Raw genomic sequence first — 18,649 nt, 5'->3', positions numbered from 1 at the left:
AGACCAGGTGGCGATGGCAAATTTCCTTCCCTAAAAGGACAATAGTGAACTGGATGGGTTTATGACACACTACAATGGTTTCATAGTCATAATTAGAATTTTAATTCCAGATTTTTATTGCGTTCAAGTGGTGGGATTTGAACCCGAATCCCCACTGCACTACACTGGGTCTCTGGATTACTAGTCCAGTAATAATACCACGACACCATTGCCTCCCCAAAGGTGAGGCAGAGGACAGAGAAGGCACCAGATTGAATCAATACAGAGAGGAACCTGACCTCAATTGGGGTTGGGAAAAAAAGAACTAGCTGGAGTACACCAATGTTAGGGAAGGAAAAATAGTTTTCAAGGCTTCAGTTCTTGATTTCTATCCAGCACACACACACTGACAATGCTATTAAATAAAATCACTTTGTTAAACATTGTAAAAAACAAACTGGTCTTGGTGTGGTGGCCCTCATCGCAAAACAGCAAGAATCATAGAATTCCTGCAGTGCAGAAAGAGACCATTTGGCCCACCTAATCTGCATCGGCTCTCCAAAAGAGCATCTTATCCAGCCCCAACCTATCCCGTAACCCCTTGCATTTACCATGGCTAATCAACCTAACCTGTGTGGGAGGAAACCGGAGCACCTGGGAGAAACCCGCACAGACTCAGGGAGAATGTGCAAACTCCACACAGACAGTGAGAGTCCGGAATTAAACTTGGGTCCCTGGCGCGGTGAGGCTGCAGCGCTAACCACTGCGCCACCCCTACAACATCCACCATCAAGGTCACACCTGGACACAAGCTCTATGCAATTGGCACTCATGACTACCTTAACCCAGCAAATGGACAATATCAAAAAGGAGGAAGAAAGTTGGCATAAAAACTGGACAATATATATATTCAATATTTCCCCATTTTAGCTCCCTTTCCTCTGCTTTCTGTTAGAAGAGTTTGTGTCCTAACCCTTTTGCTTTTGGGCTTTGACACTTGGCCATGGTTTTATTTTTCTTAATGTTTAGCTTATTTTCACTGTCACCATCTCCATCATGTCCTATAGAATCCTACAGTGCAGAAGGAGACCATTCGGCCCATTGAGCCTGCACTGACCACAATCCCACCCAGGTCCTATCCCCATAACCCTATGCATTTATCTTAACTAGTTCCCCTGACACTAAAGGGGCAATTTACCATGGCCAATCCACCGAACCTGCACATCTTTGGACTGTGGGAAGAAACTGGAGCACCAGAAGAAACCCATGCAGAGACGGGGAGAATGTGCAAACTACACACAGACAGTGACCCAAGCCGGGAATCAAACCCAAGTCCCTGGTGCTGTGAGACAGCAGTGCTAACCACTGTGCCACCCTTGTTGTACGGTGTTACATCATTGTGTTATTTCTGGTGCCTCATGTCTTCAGTGTGTCCTGCCTAGTTTCACTCTCTTTCTTGCCCTAGAAAGCCAGCTCCTATTCAACTGGATACTTTGTGACTAGCTACAGTGATAATCAAAAACAACAGAAGGGATCAGTTGACTGCACAAATATTATATCAATCTCCCGGAAGACATTGCAGAAACAAGACCGTAGGGTTGAATGAATGCAAGTTTTGGTAAGAAGAATACCTTTCACAATCATGGTGTACTGAATGGAGTGTTAACACTGTGGAGGAAACACTCACTGTTGTAATGTAGGAAATGCGGCAGAAAGGTTTGTTTACAGCAAACATCCACAAATAGCAACATGATAGTGATCAGATAGTCTTTGTTTTTAAATAGGTAAGGGAGTCGAGGGACGTCTAAGGAAAGATGTAAATGCATCAAAAACCGTTCAGAGAAGGTTTACTGGACCAATACCAAGAATGGGCAGGTTGTCTTATGAGGAAAGGTTGGAGAGTTAGGTTTGTATCCACTCGGGTTTAGAAGAGTAAGAGGGAACTTGATTGAAACCTTTAAGATCCTGAGGGGTATTGACAGGGTGGATGTGGAGGAGATGTTTCCTCTTGTCACAGAATCATGGAATCCTACAGTGCAGGAGGCCATTTGACCCATCGAGTCTGCACCGACCACAATCCCATCCAGGCCCTGTCCATGTATTTACCCTGTTAATCCCCCTGACACTAAGGGACAATCTAGCATGGCCAATCCACCTAACACGCACATCTTTGGACTGTGGGAGGAAACCGGAGTACCCAGAGGAAACCCACACAGACACGGGGAGAATGTGCAAACCCCACAAAGACAGTAACCCAAGGCCGGGAATCGAACCCAGGTCCCTTGCGCTGTGAGGCAGCAGTTGGAGAATCTAGAACTAGAAGTCATTGTTACAAAATAAGGGGTCACTCATTTATGGCAGAGAGGAGAAGAAATGTTCTCTCTGGAAGGCGTGAGTCTTTGGAACTTTCTTCCTCAAAAGGCAGTGGAAACCGAATCTTTGAATATTTTTATAACCGAGCTGGATAGATTCTTGATTAACAAGAGGGTGAAAGGTTCTTGGGGGTAGGCAGGAATGTAGGGCTGAGGTTACAATCAGATCAGCTTTGATCTGATTGAGTAGCGGAGCAGGCTCGAGGGGCCTACTCCTGCTCCTAATCCATATGTTTGATCTTTTACTTCCAGCTGCACGAACAGACAGGGCCTCAGTTTAACTTCTTGTCCAAAAGATGATAACCCCAAGAATGCAGCACTTCTTCAGCATTGCACAGAGCAGGGATGAAGTTTAAATAGAAAGAAAGAAAGAAACCCTACAGTACAGAAAGAGGCCATTCGGCCCATCGAGTCTGCACCGACCACAATCCCACCCAGGCCCTACCCCTATATCCCGACATATTTACCCACTAATCCCTCTAACCTACGCATCTCAGGACACTAAGGGCAATTTTTAGCATGGCCAATCAACCTAACCCGCATATCTTTGGACTGTGGGAGGAAACCGGAGCACCCGGAGGAAACCCACGCAGACACGAGGAGAATGTGCAAACTCCACACAGACAGTGACCCAAGCCGGGAATCGAACCCAGGTCCCTGGAGCTGTGAAGCAGCAGTGCTAACCACTGTGCTACCGTGCTGCCCGTATGGTTGAGAGCTTCAGGTTTCTAGGTGTCCAGATCCACCAACAACCTCTCCTGGTCCCTCCACGCCAACACTATAGTTAAGAAAGCCCACTAACGCCTCTACTTTCTCAGGAGGCTAAGGAAATTTGGTATGTCCGCTACGGCTCTCACCAACATTTACAGATGCACCATAGAAAGCATTCTTTCTGGTTGTATCACAGCTTGGTATGGCTCCTGCTCTGCCCAAGACCGCAAGAAACTACAAAGTATCATGAACGAAGCCCAATCCATCACACAAACCAGCCTCCCATCCATTGGCTGTGTACACAGTGGCAGAGTGGTTAGCTCTGTTGCCTCACAGTGCCAGGGACCCGGGTTAGGTCACTGTGCAGAGTTTGCACATTCTGCATGGTTTCCTCCCACAGTCCGAACGACGTGCTGGTTAAGTGCATCGGCCGTGTTAAATTCTCCCTCAGTGTACTGAATAGGTGCCGGAATGTGGCGACCAGGGGATTTTCACAGTAATTTCATTGCAGGGTTAATGTAAGCCTACTTGAGACACTAATAAATAAACTTTAAACTTCCTGCTGCCTCTGAAAAGCAGCCAACATAATCAAGGACTCAACACACTCTGGACACACTCTCTTCCACCTTTTTCTGTCGGGAAAAGATACAAAAGTCTGAGGTTACATACCGACTCAAGAACAGTTACTTCCCTGCTGCCATCAGACTTTTCATAGAAATCATAGAATCATAGAAACCCTACAGTACAGAAAGAGGCCATTCAGCCCATCGAGTCTGCACCGACCACAATCCCACCCAGGCCCTACCCCCATATCCCTACATATTTTACTCACTAATCCCTCAAATCTACGCATCCCAGGACACTAAAGGGCAATTTTAGCATGGTCAATCAACCTAACCCGCACATCTTTGGACTGTGGGAGGAAACTGGAGCACCCAGAGGAAACCCACGCAGACACGAGGAGAAGGTGCAAACTCCACACAGACAGTGACCCAAGCCGGGAATCGAACCCAGGTCCCTGGAGCTGTGAAACAGCAGTGCTAACCACTGTGCTACCGTGCCCCCATACTTTTGAATGGACCTACCTTATATTAAGCTGATCTTTCTCTACACCCTAACTGTAACACTATATTCTCCTTTCCTTCTCTATGAATGGTATGCTTAGTTTGTATAGTGTGCAAGAAACAATACTTTTCACTGCATATTCATAGATATGACAATAATAAATCAAACCTAAATTCAGTGCCAACGTCTCCAGAGTGGTGCTTGTCCCACAAGTTTGAGGCACCAAGCGACAGTACTACCAACGATCCTTAACCAATACAATCTGTTAGCATCACATTTCAGGCTGGCTTTTATACACAGCTCAACATAAAAGTTTTTTTTTAATTACTATTTTTCCAATGACCCATGAAATGATAAATGATGTCCAATAAAATAGGAGAGAATTCTAGAAATTAAAAAGTAAAAGCAGGATATAGTGAAGAATTATGGAACTCAGCAGAAAGATGGTGGAAATTAATAGAAAGCGAGGCAGCAATAAAAGAAAGGCAATGGGCAGCACGGTGGCACAGGGATGGCACTGGGATGGCACAGTGGTCAACACTGCCGCCTCACAGCACCAGGGGCCCGGGTTCGATTCCTGCCTTGGGTCACTGTGTGGGGAGTCTGCATGTTCTCCCCATGTCTGCATGGGTTTCCTCCGGGTGCTCCGGTTTCCTCTCTCAGTCCGAAAGACGTGCTGGCTAGGTGTACTGGCCATGCTAAATTCTCCCTCAGTGTCCCCGAACAGGCAGTGTGACGACGGGGGGGGATTTTCACAGTAACTTCATTGCAGTGATAATGTGACACTAATTAATACATTTTTTAAAAAAAACATTATTTTGCACATTACACAAGTCTAGAAAAGCTTCCAGGAAGACACACTATGTAAATAAAGAGGTTTAGGGGAATTATGGCATTAAAGAAGGTAACGCGAAAGTGCTCACTCCTGTTTTAATCCTTTCCAAAGGCTGAGATATCATCTGACAACATTCTTTGACAGCACTCAGCTTGTGGAACACAAGAGAATCAAAATACACTCTTGGAAACTAGGAGAGCATCATTTCTTCTGGCCCCATTCCAGCTCATACTCAATACGCACAAAACATATTCTGTAGTGCAGCATTGCATGGCACTGTCCCAGCTATGCAGTGTCATGAAGGGATTTGCAACAGGCACAGCCAGTAAGATTAGCAGCACTGATATTTAGCACATGTTAATGAAAAGATGGATCATGAGAAACAACGTCTAACGATGTACAATCTGTATCCTTCAACAACAACTTGCATTTACAACATCGCTAAATGCCCCCCCCCCCCGGGGCACTTTACAGGAGCCAAAAAAAAACAAACGGCATTGAATCACATGAGGAGACATTAGCACTAATGGGTTGGTGTCTGAGAGAGGCGAGCGGGGAAGGATTGGGGAAGAGAGTCCCAGAGTTTAGGGGCCCAGACAACTGAAGGTATGGTCACACAATGGTAGGAGCTCTTAAAAAATGCTCCAGAAGTCAGAATTGGAGGAGCACTGAAATTTGGGACGGTTGTAAGGCTGGAGGACAATCACAGAGATACAGAGGAATGCAGCCATAGAGGGGATTGGAAAATATCAATGAGAATGTTTAAATCCTATGCTTGTATGAGCGCTAGCGAGAGGAAGAGAAATATGCTTCGTTGAAGGCCATACTAGATGCATAATCTGAAAAGAACAAAGTCAATATAGTTCAGAGTCAACATTCACAATGGAAGTGCGATGCATGAATGCATTTCCTCTCAAATGACAATCATGCTCATTGAAGGATTTGGGGTCACGGTGAGATTTTGCTTCCTACATGTTGACCTGCTTTAGATTTCTCCTCTATTATAACACAATCCCTTTGCAAAGGGGGCGGAGAGAGAGCTGCTCAACCTCAGGGAAACAGGTAAAATAATTACGTAAATCACTCTCTGGCTTCCCCTTCAGCAAAGAACTACACACACTCATACTTCCCCCTCCAAAGTACAGAATTAATTCTGTAGGCACGAAGCCTGCATTCCGTCATATACACGAATACCGCACATGTAACTTATGGTTGCAACTTTAATGCCATCTCTCCGTATAATACACAGCAGTTTGCTGAGATTTCTCTACAAGCTTATCACACAAAACATTCCCCAGCATCTGCCAATTGCACAGAAAATATCAATTTAAGCCATAGCTGTCCATTATTTAGTACGAGAACAATCATAGAATCCCTACAGTACAGAAGGAGGCCATTCAGCCCATCGAGCCTGCACCGATAACAATCCCAGCCTATCCCCGTAACCCTACATTTTTACCCCGTCAGTCTCCCCCCCCCGAAACTAGGGTCAATATAGCATGGCCAATCCACCTAACCTGCACATCTTCGGACTGTGGCAGGAAACCGAAGCACCCGGAGGAAACCCACGCAGACACGGGGAGAACGTGCAAACTCCGCACAGACAGTGACCCAAGCCGGGAATCGAACTTGGGTCCCTGGTGCTTTGAGGGCAGCGCTAACCCACTGTGCCACCGTGCCTTCTAACAGAGTTTGGTCAGTCAGAGACAACAACCCAGAGAAGAAAGCTTACCATTTGCCCCCAAGGAAAATCACTGTTGGGAAGATAATAAATGCTTTTTAAAAAAATCACAAAAATGAGATCTAATTACAAAGTATATATTTTATTTCTCTCTTCCTGCAAGTACACTGGAGTGCCACCAATTCAGAAGTTTCTCCTCACACTGCCCATTTGAAAATGCCATTAATATTTTGGCTTTTCCCTCCTATTTGCTGGACTTTATACAGCTGATGTACCATTATACTCGTACTGCACTTTGCAAAGCTCTCACCTTGCTCATTTGAAAGTTGCATTGCTCCAGTATAATCCAATACCGCTTTCTATCTCGCAAACTCTCAGCTTTAAACAAGATAAGATGGATAAGTTAATTGCAGTAGGTGCATTCAGTACATCCAAAGGCAGTTGGAGATTCAGCGTCACCAAAGAGAGGAATCTAAAAGAGTTGATTTATTTTCCCCAGTCCTCCAATTTAACTCCCATAAGTCTCACTTTGCTCTTTCAGAGGGGTTCCTACCTTTTTGTTGCTATCAATGGACCGGATGGATAATCTTGTCAGCTCCCCACTGTTCAGAACGACTTGCTGTTTCCACACTTCACCATTGTCCTTGGTCTTGTCTGGGGGAAGGCTCTGGCCATTGTCCTCTGTACCAGTGAGGCGCTGGTTCCGCAGGTATTCATCCGTCTCCTTGTCCACCACCAGCAGTCTTGTCTCATTCTCCAGTGCCTTGATCCGCTGCACAACCTAGTGAAGATGAAGAGGGTCACAACCTTTCAACCAGTCCCTGCTGATTACAACAAGCCCTCCATCTTAAAACATGAGACTCAACGGCAAATGCTTTTAAAGAATTAGCGGATGGCTTTATTGTATTCAGTGCATTTCTGATGGAGTTTGAGCTCATGCCAGAAAAGTTTGACTGACCCTGAAAATTCGAAGGAAGTTGAATTAACACAAGTCGTAAAGTTTAAGCATAACTAGGTTAATGGCTACATGAATGTTTGCTCTCAGAGAGACCCAGTAATTCCTGCAAACCTGTACATTTAAAAAAAAGCATCATTAGGAGTATATTTGGCCCCTCAAATATTTACCAAGCCTCATGGCTGACCCAACAAATGCCACACTAACTGCATTATCCCCATATACCCGCATATCTACCCACTTCTGTCTTGAATATACTAGAGGACTGCAAATCCACAGCTGTCTGGGCTAGAGAATTTCGAAGATTCACAACCCATTGAGTGAAGAAATTTCTCTGCCATTTCCTCCCCCCACCCCCAAAGTATAAAGTTCTCCCGTCCCAAGCACATTTTTTGTACAAACATATTCAAAAGATTGAAAGAAAATTAACATCTTTCCACTTAAAATCGTGCTAATTGTATGTCATTGAACCAAATTGTTCCAATGCGGTCTCCAAATGTTTCCCAGCATTCACGATATACTTTACCATGGGTTGGACTTTTAAACAACTTGGAAATTGTCTGAAGCCTTGAGAGAGGCTCCTTGCAAATGGGAATCACATGACCAAAGCATCCCATAGACAAGCTCCCTATTCAGCAAGCTCCCTTCACAAGAGGCAGAGCATTGTATTTATTATAACGTGACAACAGAGCTTTTTCAACAAAACACACACACACACAATGCACTCCTAATCCCTTCCCCCACCCACTCAGCCATATCGACAATAAATCTAGGTATGTTATAATCCATTCTGACTGGGTTAAATTCATGCACCTGGGTTATGTCCTTTAGAAGAAACTCGAATCAAACTTTCCAGTGTACCCTTTAGAATTTACTGCAGTGAATATTGAACCCTGACTCAATACTTACATCGTTTGAGAGTCAGAGTTCAATATTTTATTTATCCTCAAAACAAAATTATCTTTCTCCACGCGTTGAACTGTGTGACAAATATAATGGATGCGAGGTGACGCCACATTCCCCCAGTGCAGACTTGGAGTCGATCAATCACTCAACAGTTTCGATAGGGACCTTAGGAAATCATCAGCAGCCCTGAGGGACATTGTAGCCCGCTTTGTAAAGCTGGTCTGGATATCTGTCACCGAGATACGAAACACTCTCTCTCTCACACGCACACACACACACAATGTTTATTGATCCCGCAAGGTCATCATTGTTTTGCCTCGGTTTAAAATATTCACATGATAAAGGGAATAAAGCTCACACACACACAAAGACAAAGTATTAAAACATTCACGATACACCAACAAAAGTAAAGCTGGCCAAACACACTCAACACAGTAACTTCATTGCAGTGTGAATGCAAGCCTACTTGTGATTAATAAAGAGTACTGTCTCAGCACCCTCTCCCCAGTTGGAAACCAGCTTTGTCTGTGTATGGATGAGGGGGAATTGCCCTTTATGCAAAATATTATAACATTTTAAAATTATACATTAAAATTTTTGACCTCTTACCACCAAATATTTGGCTACATAAAAAAGTATAATCGCATAAACGACCGGCTGAAAACTCCGACAACACTTAGATTCCCATTAAGCTGTAATTGTATGGGTAACAAAGCGTGTGGGTTACTCGCTTCGTGGCCACTTGCATTGGTAACAAAGTGCTGATGTGTGGCCACACAAGATACATTCACTTAAAATTAAATTGAATTAAAATTAAATTGAATTAAACAAACTTTTTGCACACAATCCGGTTCCAAAAATGCGAGGGGGTTAAAATTACCTGATTGTGGGTCTCCTTCTCCACATTCTCGCCGTTAACTTCCAGCACCCGGTCCCCCGCGGACAGACCCGAAGCCTCCGCCGGCGAGCCGGGCTCCACTTTCCGGATGTACTGGCCGCTTTTGCCCTTCTCCCCGTGTAGGTGGAAACCGTAGCCGTTCTCCCCCTTTATCATATGGCACAAGCGGGGTTTCAGGTGGTCTTTAGCCATCCTCCTCCTTCTTCTTCTTCTTCCTCCTGTGTCAATTTCAACCTCCTTGCTAATTTCAGGGTCACTGGAGGTTATTTCTCAGTCTCTCTCTCCCTGGGAAAGTGGGGGGGGGGGGTTGAAATAAACTTTTTCGCTTCTTCCTTGGGTCTTACGCTCCGGGAACCGGCTTAGTTTCAGTGACAGCCACCTCTCTTTCCCCCCCACCCTCCAAAATAAAAACTGGAGTTAAATTTCCACCGGCAACGCCAAAGGGAAGCTGGCCTCGGCGCCAGCACACCTCCCGATGAAATTTCCAGCTCGAGCACAGAAACACACACAAAAAAATTCCAGCTCCAACCAACATAAATCAGCTTGGGTTTCTTTGCAAAAAAAAAATAAGGGGGAAAAAAAAGTTCCCTACATTATCAAGCAAAAGCACATTTTAAATAAAGTCTGCCAGACCAAAGAAAAAAGTCAAGCCTCCTCAAACGAGACCAACTCGCACGAACGTTGGGGTGATGAGACGCTGTAAACAATGACAATTGCTCTCTCTCTCCCTTTTTAAGTTCAAGTTTTGTAACTGGATTGTCCTCCCACCCCCTTGCTTAGGCTGACTGCCACCTACCGAAAGCCGGGGGCAACGGCAAGGCTTGAAACCCACGGTGTCAAATAACTCAACACATCACTTTCATTAACATATATTTCCCATAGTCCATAAGACATAAGAGCAGAATTAGGCCATTCGGCCCGTCGAGTCTGCTCCACCATTCAATCATGGCTGATATTTTTCTCATCCCCATTCTCTTGTCTTTTCCCCATACCCCCTGATCCCCTTATTAACCAAGAACCTATCCATCTCTGTCTTAAAGACACTCAATGACCTGGCCTCCACAGCCTTCTGCGGCAAAGAGTTCCACAGATTCACCAGTCTCTGGCTGAAGAAATTCCTCCTCGTTTCTGTTTTAAAGGATCGTCCCTTTAGCCTGAGGTTGTGCCCACTGGTTCTAGTTTTTCCTACTAGTGGAAACATCCTCTCCACGTCCACTCTATCCAGGCCTCGCAGTATCCTGTAATTTTCAATAAGATCCCCCCCTCATCCTTCTAAACTCCAACGAGTACAGACCCAGAGTCCTCAATCATTCCTCATACAACATTTTTCCCTGTTCCACTTGGGGGGAGAAAGGAAAAAAACACACACACACACAAACTTTTCAGCCCATCAAGAAAACTCTGGTCAATCTGTATTTGATTTTGATTTATTATTGTCACATGTATTGGGATACTGTGAAAAGTATTGTTTCTTGTGCGCTATACAGACCAAAACATACCTTTTTTTATTCATTCGTGGGACATGGGCGTCGCTGGCTGGCCAGCATTTATTGCCCATCCCTAGTTGCCCTTGAGAAGGTGGTGGTGAGCTGTCATCTTGAATCACTGCAGTCCATGTGCTGTGGGTTGACCCACAATGCTGTTAGGGAGGGAATTCCAGGATTTTGACCCAGTGACTGTGAAGGAATGGCGATATATTTCCAAGTCAGGATGGTGAGTGGCTTGGAGGGGGACTTGCAGGTTGTGGTGTTCCCATGTATCTAGTGACCTTGTCCTTCTAGATGGAAGTGGTAGACAAGAGTACGTAGGAGAGAAGGAAAGGTGAAGGTGTGGAATACACTGAACATTATTAGAGAGTTTAAGAGAGTTAGAGTACAGAATAAAAGATAGAATTAGAGGATATGCTAATTCCACATTGCTGTTCATAGAATCATAGAATCCCTACAGTGCAGAAGAGGCCATTTGGTGCATTGAGTCTGCACCGACTCTCAAACAGAGTATCTTATCTAGGCCCTCTCCCCCCACACATTCCCCATGGCTAATCCATCTAACCTACACATCTTAGGACAGTAAGGGGCAATTTAGCATGGCTTATCCACCTAACCTGCACATCTTTGGAGGAAGCCGGAGCACTCGGAGCAAACCCCACACAGACACGGGGAGAAGATGCAAACTCCACACGGTCACCCGAGGCCAGAATTGAACCCGGATCCCTGAGAGTTGTGAGGCAGTAGTGCTAAGCACTGTGCCACCCTGCCTCCCAATCAGACCAGCACTTCCTCTGTCCTGGAAGGCTGACCAGCAGCCCCAAAGGCAACCCCTGAATGTCGGCCTATGCAAAGCCCAGAGTGGGAAGGATCGCACTGTGATGTGGCTCCAGGTGACTCTGAGATGGTTCAAGAGCAATTAGCGATGGGCAATAAATGCTGGCCCAGCCTACAATGCCCACCTCCCATGAATGAATAAACAATCTGGAACAGAGACAATACAGATTTATAAAACTATTAAAAATAAGAGGGAAAATTGATGGAAGAAATGCACACAGGCATTGAATAGAGACATAGAGCCCATAATGCTAAACCCATAACGTTTATTTATTAGTGTCACAAGTAGGCTTACATTAACACTGCAATGAAGTTACTGTGAAAATCCCCTAGTTGCCACACTCCGGCACCTGTTCGGTTACACTGAGGGAGAATTTAGCACGGCCAATGCAAATAACCAGCACATTTTTGGAAGGAAACCGGAGGAAACCCACGCAGAAACAGGGAGAACATATAGACTCCACACAGATAGTGACCCAAGCCAGGAATTGAACCCAGATCTCTGGCACTATAAGGTAGCAGTGCTAACCACTGTGCCACGTTGGTTTAGTAGCAGATTGAATCTTGAGGTTGTACATTACGGGCAGGGTAGTCACTTTGGCGGTCTGTCTTTCTTCTGCAGCCCTGTCCACACCCAGTGTCGATGTGGAGATGCCGGCGTTGGACTGTGGTAAACACAGTAAGAGTTTTAACAACACCAGGTTAAAGTCTTTAACCTGGTGTTGTTAAAACTCTTACTGTGCACACCCAGTGTCCCCAGAGAAGTTGTCTGGCACTTCTTGTGACCTTCATTCTGCAGGGACAGGAGTGCCAGGTGAACAGTAAAATGGTATTTTAATATAATTTACTAAGTTTCTTTTGTTTCTGAGTCAAAAGAATGTGAGTTCCACGCCCACTCCAGGATTTAAGCATAAAATTCAAGGTTGACACTCCAGAGGAGTGCTGAGGGAGTGCTGCACTGTCAGAGGTCCTGCCTTTCCAATGAGACATCATTGAAGCCCAATGTGCTCTCCCATGGTAATCATAAAAAATCCCATGGAATTATTTTGAAGAAGACCAGGGGGATTATCCCTGGTGTCCTGCCAATATTTATCCCTGAATCAACATCATTAAATCCAGATGATCTGGTTATTGTGTTGTTTGTGGGATCTTGCTGTGTACAAATTGGCTGCCACGTTCCCGCATTACAACAGTGACTACTTTACAAAAGTGATTCAATGGCCATAAATCACCTTGGGACATCAGGTGGTCATGAAAGGTGGTGTATAAATGCAAGATTATGCAAATTCAAGATTTAAACCATGTTTGCACCATTTTAAAGAAGGGGGCACCTTGATTGGGGTCGATGATTCTGGGTGAAGCCAGCGTCGTCCTAATTGGCAATGAAGAAAAGTAGAATGTGTTTGGGCTGGTACGGTGGCACAGTGGTTAGCACCGCTGCCTCACAGTGCCAGGGACCTGGGTTCAATTCCAGCTTCGGGTCACTGTCTGTGGGTTTGCACGTTCTTCTCGTGTCTGCGTGTGTTTCCTCCGGGTGCTCCGGTTTCCTCCCACAGTCCAGAGATGTGCGGGTGAGATTGAATGGCAATGCTAAATTGACCCTAGTGTCAGGGGGATTAGCAGGGTAAATATGCGGAATTATGGGAATAGGGCCTGGGTGGGATTGTGGTCGGTGCAGCCTCGATGAACTGAATGACCTCCTTCTTCACTGTAGAGTATCTATAATGATAAGATTTTTCTGTTTCATTCACCCTCATGCCTGGAATAATTAATATGCACTTCAGTCCAGGCTCAAAGGAGATACAATAATAACCCCCACTCCAGCCACTCTACCCCCGGAGAAGCAATCAGGAATGTAAGTACAGCTGCAGGGTTCATAGCTGTGTGTCCAGCTTCCAGGGTTGGGGTCTTGTGATGGCTGCCAGGATGTCCCGACTCCCTATAAACATCCTTGTTAAAGGAAGGGTGGGGGGTTATGAATACTAAGGGAAGGTGCTTCCTGTCCTCAGCCTGCTCCCACGCTCCCTCCCTAGGCAGACTTTCGGATCAGTCAGAGTTCAGAGGCAAACTTTACCGATGGAGTCTTCCTTTGGAAGACAGATGTTCGAGAAAATGTAGCTTGCGGGATACATTCTGTTGATTTTTCTTTTGGCAGTATCTCAGTGTGTGTAACAAAACATAAAGGCTCCTAATTCCACAGGCCCGGGTCATGTTTTTACATCTGAACTGAGACAACACTTCAGAAAGATACTTCATTGCCGTAAAGTACCTAAAGTCCTGAAGGGTGCTTTGGAAATACAAGCATTTATTTCCAATGAGCTTGCCTGATGTTAAACTTTACAGTTCCTCTTATATCTAGGAGCTATGGAATTAGACCTAGCTAACCACTGGACAATCCAAGTTTTTTTTAAAAAGTATTCTTTCATGGCATTTGCTGTCAAGATCAGCATCTGTTGCCCATCCTTAATTGCCCTTGAGAAGGTGAGTTGCCTTCTTAAAGCACTACAATCTGACTCTTGTGGAACAGTGGCTGCACTGCTCCCTCACAGCTCCAGGGACCCAGGTTCGATTCCCAGCTTGGGTCACTGTCTGTGTGGAGTCTGCATGTTCTCCCCGTGTCTGCGTGGGTTTCCTCCGGGTGCTCCGGTTTCCTCCCACAGTCTGAAAGACGTGCTGCTTAGGGTGCATTGACCTGGAGAGGTGCCAGAGTGTGTGGCGACTAGGTGAATTTCACAGTAACTTTATTGCAGTGTTAACGTAAGCCTTATTTGTGACTAATAAATAAACTTTAACTTCTCCTGTAGCAGTTTGATATGACTGAGTAGTCTGCTCAGCCATTTCAGAGGGCAGCTAAGAGTTAGCCACATTGCCCTGGTCCTGGAGTCACATGTAGGCAGGTTAAGGAGGGCAGATTTTCTTCTTTAAAGGGCAATAATGAACCAGATGGGCTTTTGTGACAATCAATGATAAGTGCATGGCCACCATGACAGAGACCAGCTTCCAAGTCCAGGTTACATTTCATTAATTTGAATTCCAGCCGCTGCTGTTGGATTTAGGACCCAATGTCCCCCAAGCATTGTAAAAGCAAAATACTGTAGATGCTGGAATCTGAGACAAAAACAGAAAATGCTGGAAAAGTCTCAGCAGGTCTGATAACATCTGTGGAGAGAGAATAGAGCCAGCGTTTCAAGTCTGGATGACCCAGACTCGAAACAAAGGGTCACAGGCTCAATGACGAAGGGTCATCCAGACTTGAAACATCGACTCTATTCTCTCTCCACAGATGCCGTCAGACCTGCTGAGATTTTCCAGCATGTTCTGTTTTTGTCCCCAAAGTATTATCCTGGCCTTCTGGAATAGTAGTTTAGCCACATTACCACTAATCCACAGCATCCCCAGTAGATCTAATTCATGCCTATTTTGTGATATACCTTGTTTCATAATGTTTAATAAAGTTTCTTTACATTAAAGGTACTACGTAAATATAATTTTTTTTTAGTTAGCTCACCTAATTAGGCCTATACTCTCTGGAATTTAGAAGAATGAGGGGAGATCAAATTGAGGTATACAAGATGATAAAAGGTGTGGATAAAGTAGACATGGAGCGGATGCTTCCTCTTGTGGGGCATTCTGGGACGAGAGGCCATAGTCTTAGGATAAGGGGAAGCAAATTTAAAACAGAGTTAAGGAGAAACTACTTCTCCCAAAGGGTCCTGAATCTGTGGAATTCGCTACCCCAAAGTGCGGTGGAAGCTGGGACAGTGAGTAAATTTAAGGAGGAGTGAGACAGATTTTTAATTGGTAATGGGTTGAAGGGTTATGGGGAGAAGGCAGGAAAATGGGGATAAGGGGCATATCAGCCATGATCGAATGGCGGAGCGGACTCGATGGCCTAATTCTGCTCCTATATCTTATGAATTTATAATCAAGTCCATGAAAGGTAATCCCTCTTCCATCATTGTTGATAGCAGCGCCGTGACTATTTTCACACAAGAATAGAACACTGATCCATCAAACCCCTCCATGCATCTTCACAAAATATTACCTTGTTGAAAATCTAAATCTCATTAACTCTGAAACCCTTTTGCTGCCAGGAGACTGGAAGATCATAAAAAAACTCCAAGTTTCTGCTGTCGGATTTGGCTCCTTGCCCACCTTCTGTAAAGCAATGTTGTTCTCACTCCCTAACACTGTTCAGAAAGAAGGATGGTTGTGCTGTATATAAATCATAACTTCCAACCTCAGCTAAAATGGGTGTAGACCTATGCATATTTTTGGTGCTGGATATCGCTACTGTGCACAAGCAAAGCACAGCAATTATTGTAAATCTGACTGTGGAATGTTCAAAGAAATGCAGCTTGACTATAATATATACTATTAACTGGTAAAGATCTAATATAAAGAGTCTGCAACAGGAAGGTCGTAATCACTCCATGTTTATATTTACATTTTCACAGAGAGGTATCACTTCCACAAGACTGACAAAAGTTATCAACCTACAGCCTGTAATTTCAAATCATGGGTTTGCACAAATTCCAACAGCAGATCTATTTATTAAATGACTAGACTGGTGTGCAATTTAAACTGTATTACAGTAGCCAGATGAATTGTAGAACAGTATTAATTTTGTTCATGATCGTGTGGGATAACTGCACAGGAGAAAGTATGGTGGCATGGTGGTTAGCACTTCTGCCTCACAGTTCCCGGGACCCGGGATCGATTCCCGGCTTGGGTCGCTGTCTGTGTGGAATTTGCACGTTCTCCCCGTGTCTGCGTGGTTTTCCTCCGGGTGCTCCGGTTTCCCCCCACAGTCCGAAAAATGTGCTGGTTAGGTTGACTGGCTATGCTAAGTTGCCCCTTAGTGTCACAGGATGTGTGGGTTAGAGGGATTTGCGGGGTAAATCTGTGGGGTTACGGGGATAGGGCCTGGGTGGGATTGTTGTCAGTGCAGACTCGATGGGCCAAATGGCCTCCTTCTGCACTGTAGGGATTCTATGGTATTTTAAAACGTCTGTTTAACATCTACCGTGCATGGATTTTAAAGCAATTCTGCATAGCTGACAGAGAGGTGCAATTAATATTTAAATCTCTGATCCATAATCTGTAAGGTTTGTGTAAAATATCTGAGAGAATGTTCTAATTGCTTTTAGGAAAGGACAATGTGGTCCACTATTCCATTTTGAGGACTTTCTAATAAAAGGATAAACTACGCTCTAGAATTTAGTTAAAATACCACCAAGTATTAACAAGCGACACTGTTTTCAGGTTAAGTGGGGAGTAAAAAAGCCTTAAGCTCTGGTTATTTCAAGACAGATTTGAATTGAAACAGTGCCTTTCATGACCTCAGGGTGTTCCACAGTGCTTAACAATCAATGTGATACTCTTGAAATGTTTAAAGTTTAATTATTAGTGTCACAAGTAGGCTTACATTAACACTGCAATGAAGTTGCTGTGAAAATCCCCTAGTCGCCACATTCCGGCGCCTGTTCGGGTTCACTGAGGGAGAATTAAGCACGGCCAATGCACCTAACCAGCACATCTTTCAGAACATGGGAGGAAACCAGAGCACCCGGAGGAAACCCATGCAGACACAGGGAGAAGGTGCAGACTCCGCACAGTCACAAGCCAGGAATTGAACCCACGTCCCTGGCACTGTGAGGCAGCAGTGCTAACCACTGTGCCACCGTGCTGCCCCAAGTGATAAGTAGATACTTTTGTAAGGAGGAAACACAGCAGCCAACATGTGGATAGCAAGCTCTCATACACAGCAGTTTCTTCAAAGTATTCATTCATGTGATGAAAGAAAGAAGAAAGAAACCCTACAGCACAGAAAGAGGCCATTCGGCCCATCGAGTCTGCACCGACCACAATCCCACCCAGGCCCTACCCCCATATCCCTACATATTTACCCACTAATCCCTCTAACCTACGCATCTCAGGACACTAAGGGCAATTTTTAGCATGGCCAATCAACCTAACCCGCATATCTTTGGACTGTGGGAGGAAACTGGAGCACCCGGAGGAAACCCACGCAGACACGAGGAGAATGTGCAAACTCCACACAGACAGTGACCCAAGCCGTGAATTGAACCCAGGTCCCTGGAGCTGTGAAGCAGCAGTGCTAACCACTGTGCTACTGTGCCGCCCTGATGTGGGCGTCGCTGGCTCAGCCAGCATTTATTATCCATCCCCTTGGCCCTTGAGAAGGGTCCAGAGCAATCTGTTTTAGTGTTGTTGGTTGAGGGGTAAATCTTACCCAGGACACCATCCGAGGATACAAAAGAGGAGGAGAAGTAGATCATTTGGCCTCTCAAGCCTGCTCTGACATTCAATAATACAATGGGGCGATTCTCCGGCCTTCCCGCGCCATCAGTAGATTGTGCCGGTCTTGGAGAAAGCGCGTGGGCCTAAAAATCTGTTCCGCATCCGGCGCCAAACAGTTTGCGATTCTTCCAGCCCCTTCCGAATGGCGTGAACCAGAATCCAATTAACGTCATCATTACATATGAATTTAAAGTCATATTCACACATGCAGAGCCGGTTCAAATCCTAGTGCACAGAATTCACCGGCCTTCAGGCTCAATGTGATAATGGCGAGAATCACTACTGGGCTCCACCAGTGGAGACCTGGCGCGTTGGTTACACTGGGGGTTCAGGGCTCAGGGGCCACTGAAGCCCCCGGGTGGTCAGGGGATGGCCAGGCAGTGCCTATCTAGCAGTGCCCACCTGGTGGGACCAGCATGGGGCCCACCTGGCACACTGGCGATGCCTAGTAGTGGCCACTGTACAGCCCAATGGTGCCAGTTGGGTACTGCCAGTGTGCCAGGATAGCTATGCAGGGAGGGGGGGAGGTGGGCCTGAAGGGGGATATTGTGCAGGGGTTGATTGTTAGGGTGGTTTTGTTGGGGGGGGGTCATTTGGCA

General features: G+C 45.3%; 2 protein-coding genes across 3 annotated transcripts in view; one reads left to right on the top strand and one right to left on the bottom strand.

Annotated features, from left to right (window-relative positions):
* The window catches only part of nherf2 (NHERF family PDZ scaffold protein 2), a 140,544-nt gene extending 130,415 nt beyond the window's left edge, over positions 1-10,129 (bottom strand). Inside the window, exons 1-2 of one of the 2 annotated variants that reach the window (XR_013500693.1) lie at positions 9,385-10,123; positions 7,197-7,424 (exon numbers count right to left, since the gene is read on the bottom strand). Coding sequence is in view for 1 of the 2 variants with exons in the window: in XM_078240689.1 (XP_078096815.1) it covers positions 7,197-7,424; positions 9,385-9,594 (438 nt within the window). In the remaining variant the exon portion in view is untranslated. Of the gene's footprint in view, positions 1-7,196; positions 7,425-9,384 lie in introns of both variants that reach the window. The other variant, XM_078240689.1, reaches the window with a different exon arrangement.
* The window catches only part of nthl1 (nth-like DNA glycosylase 1), a 324,946-nt gene that overhangs the window by 165,854 nt on the left and 140,443 nt on the right, over positions 1-18,649 (top strand). The gene's annotated exons all lie outside the window — the stretch shown is intronic.

The sequence above is a fragment of the Mustelus asterias genome, chromosome 23 (genome assembly GCF_964213995.1).
Source record: "Mustelus asterias chromosome 23, sMusAst1.hap1.1, whole genome shotgun sequence".
NCBI lineage: Eukaryota > Metazoa > Chordata > Chondrichthyes > Carcharhiniformes > Triakidae > Mustelus > Mustelus asterias.
The sequence above is the reverse complement of the archived record's forward strand: the minus strand, read 5'-3'. Positions and strand labels throughout refer to the sequence as shown.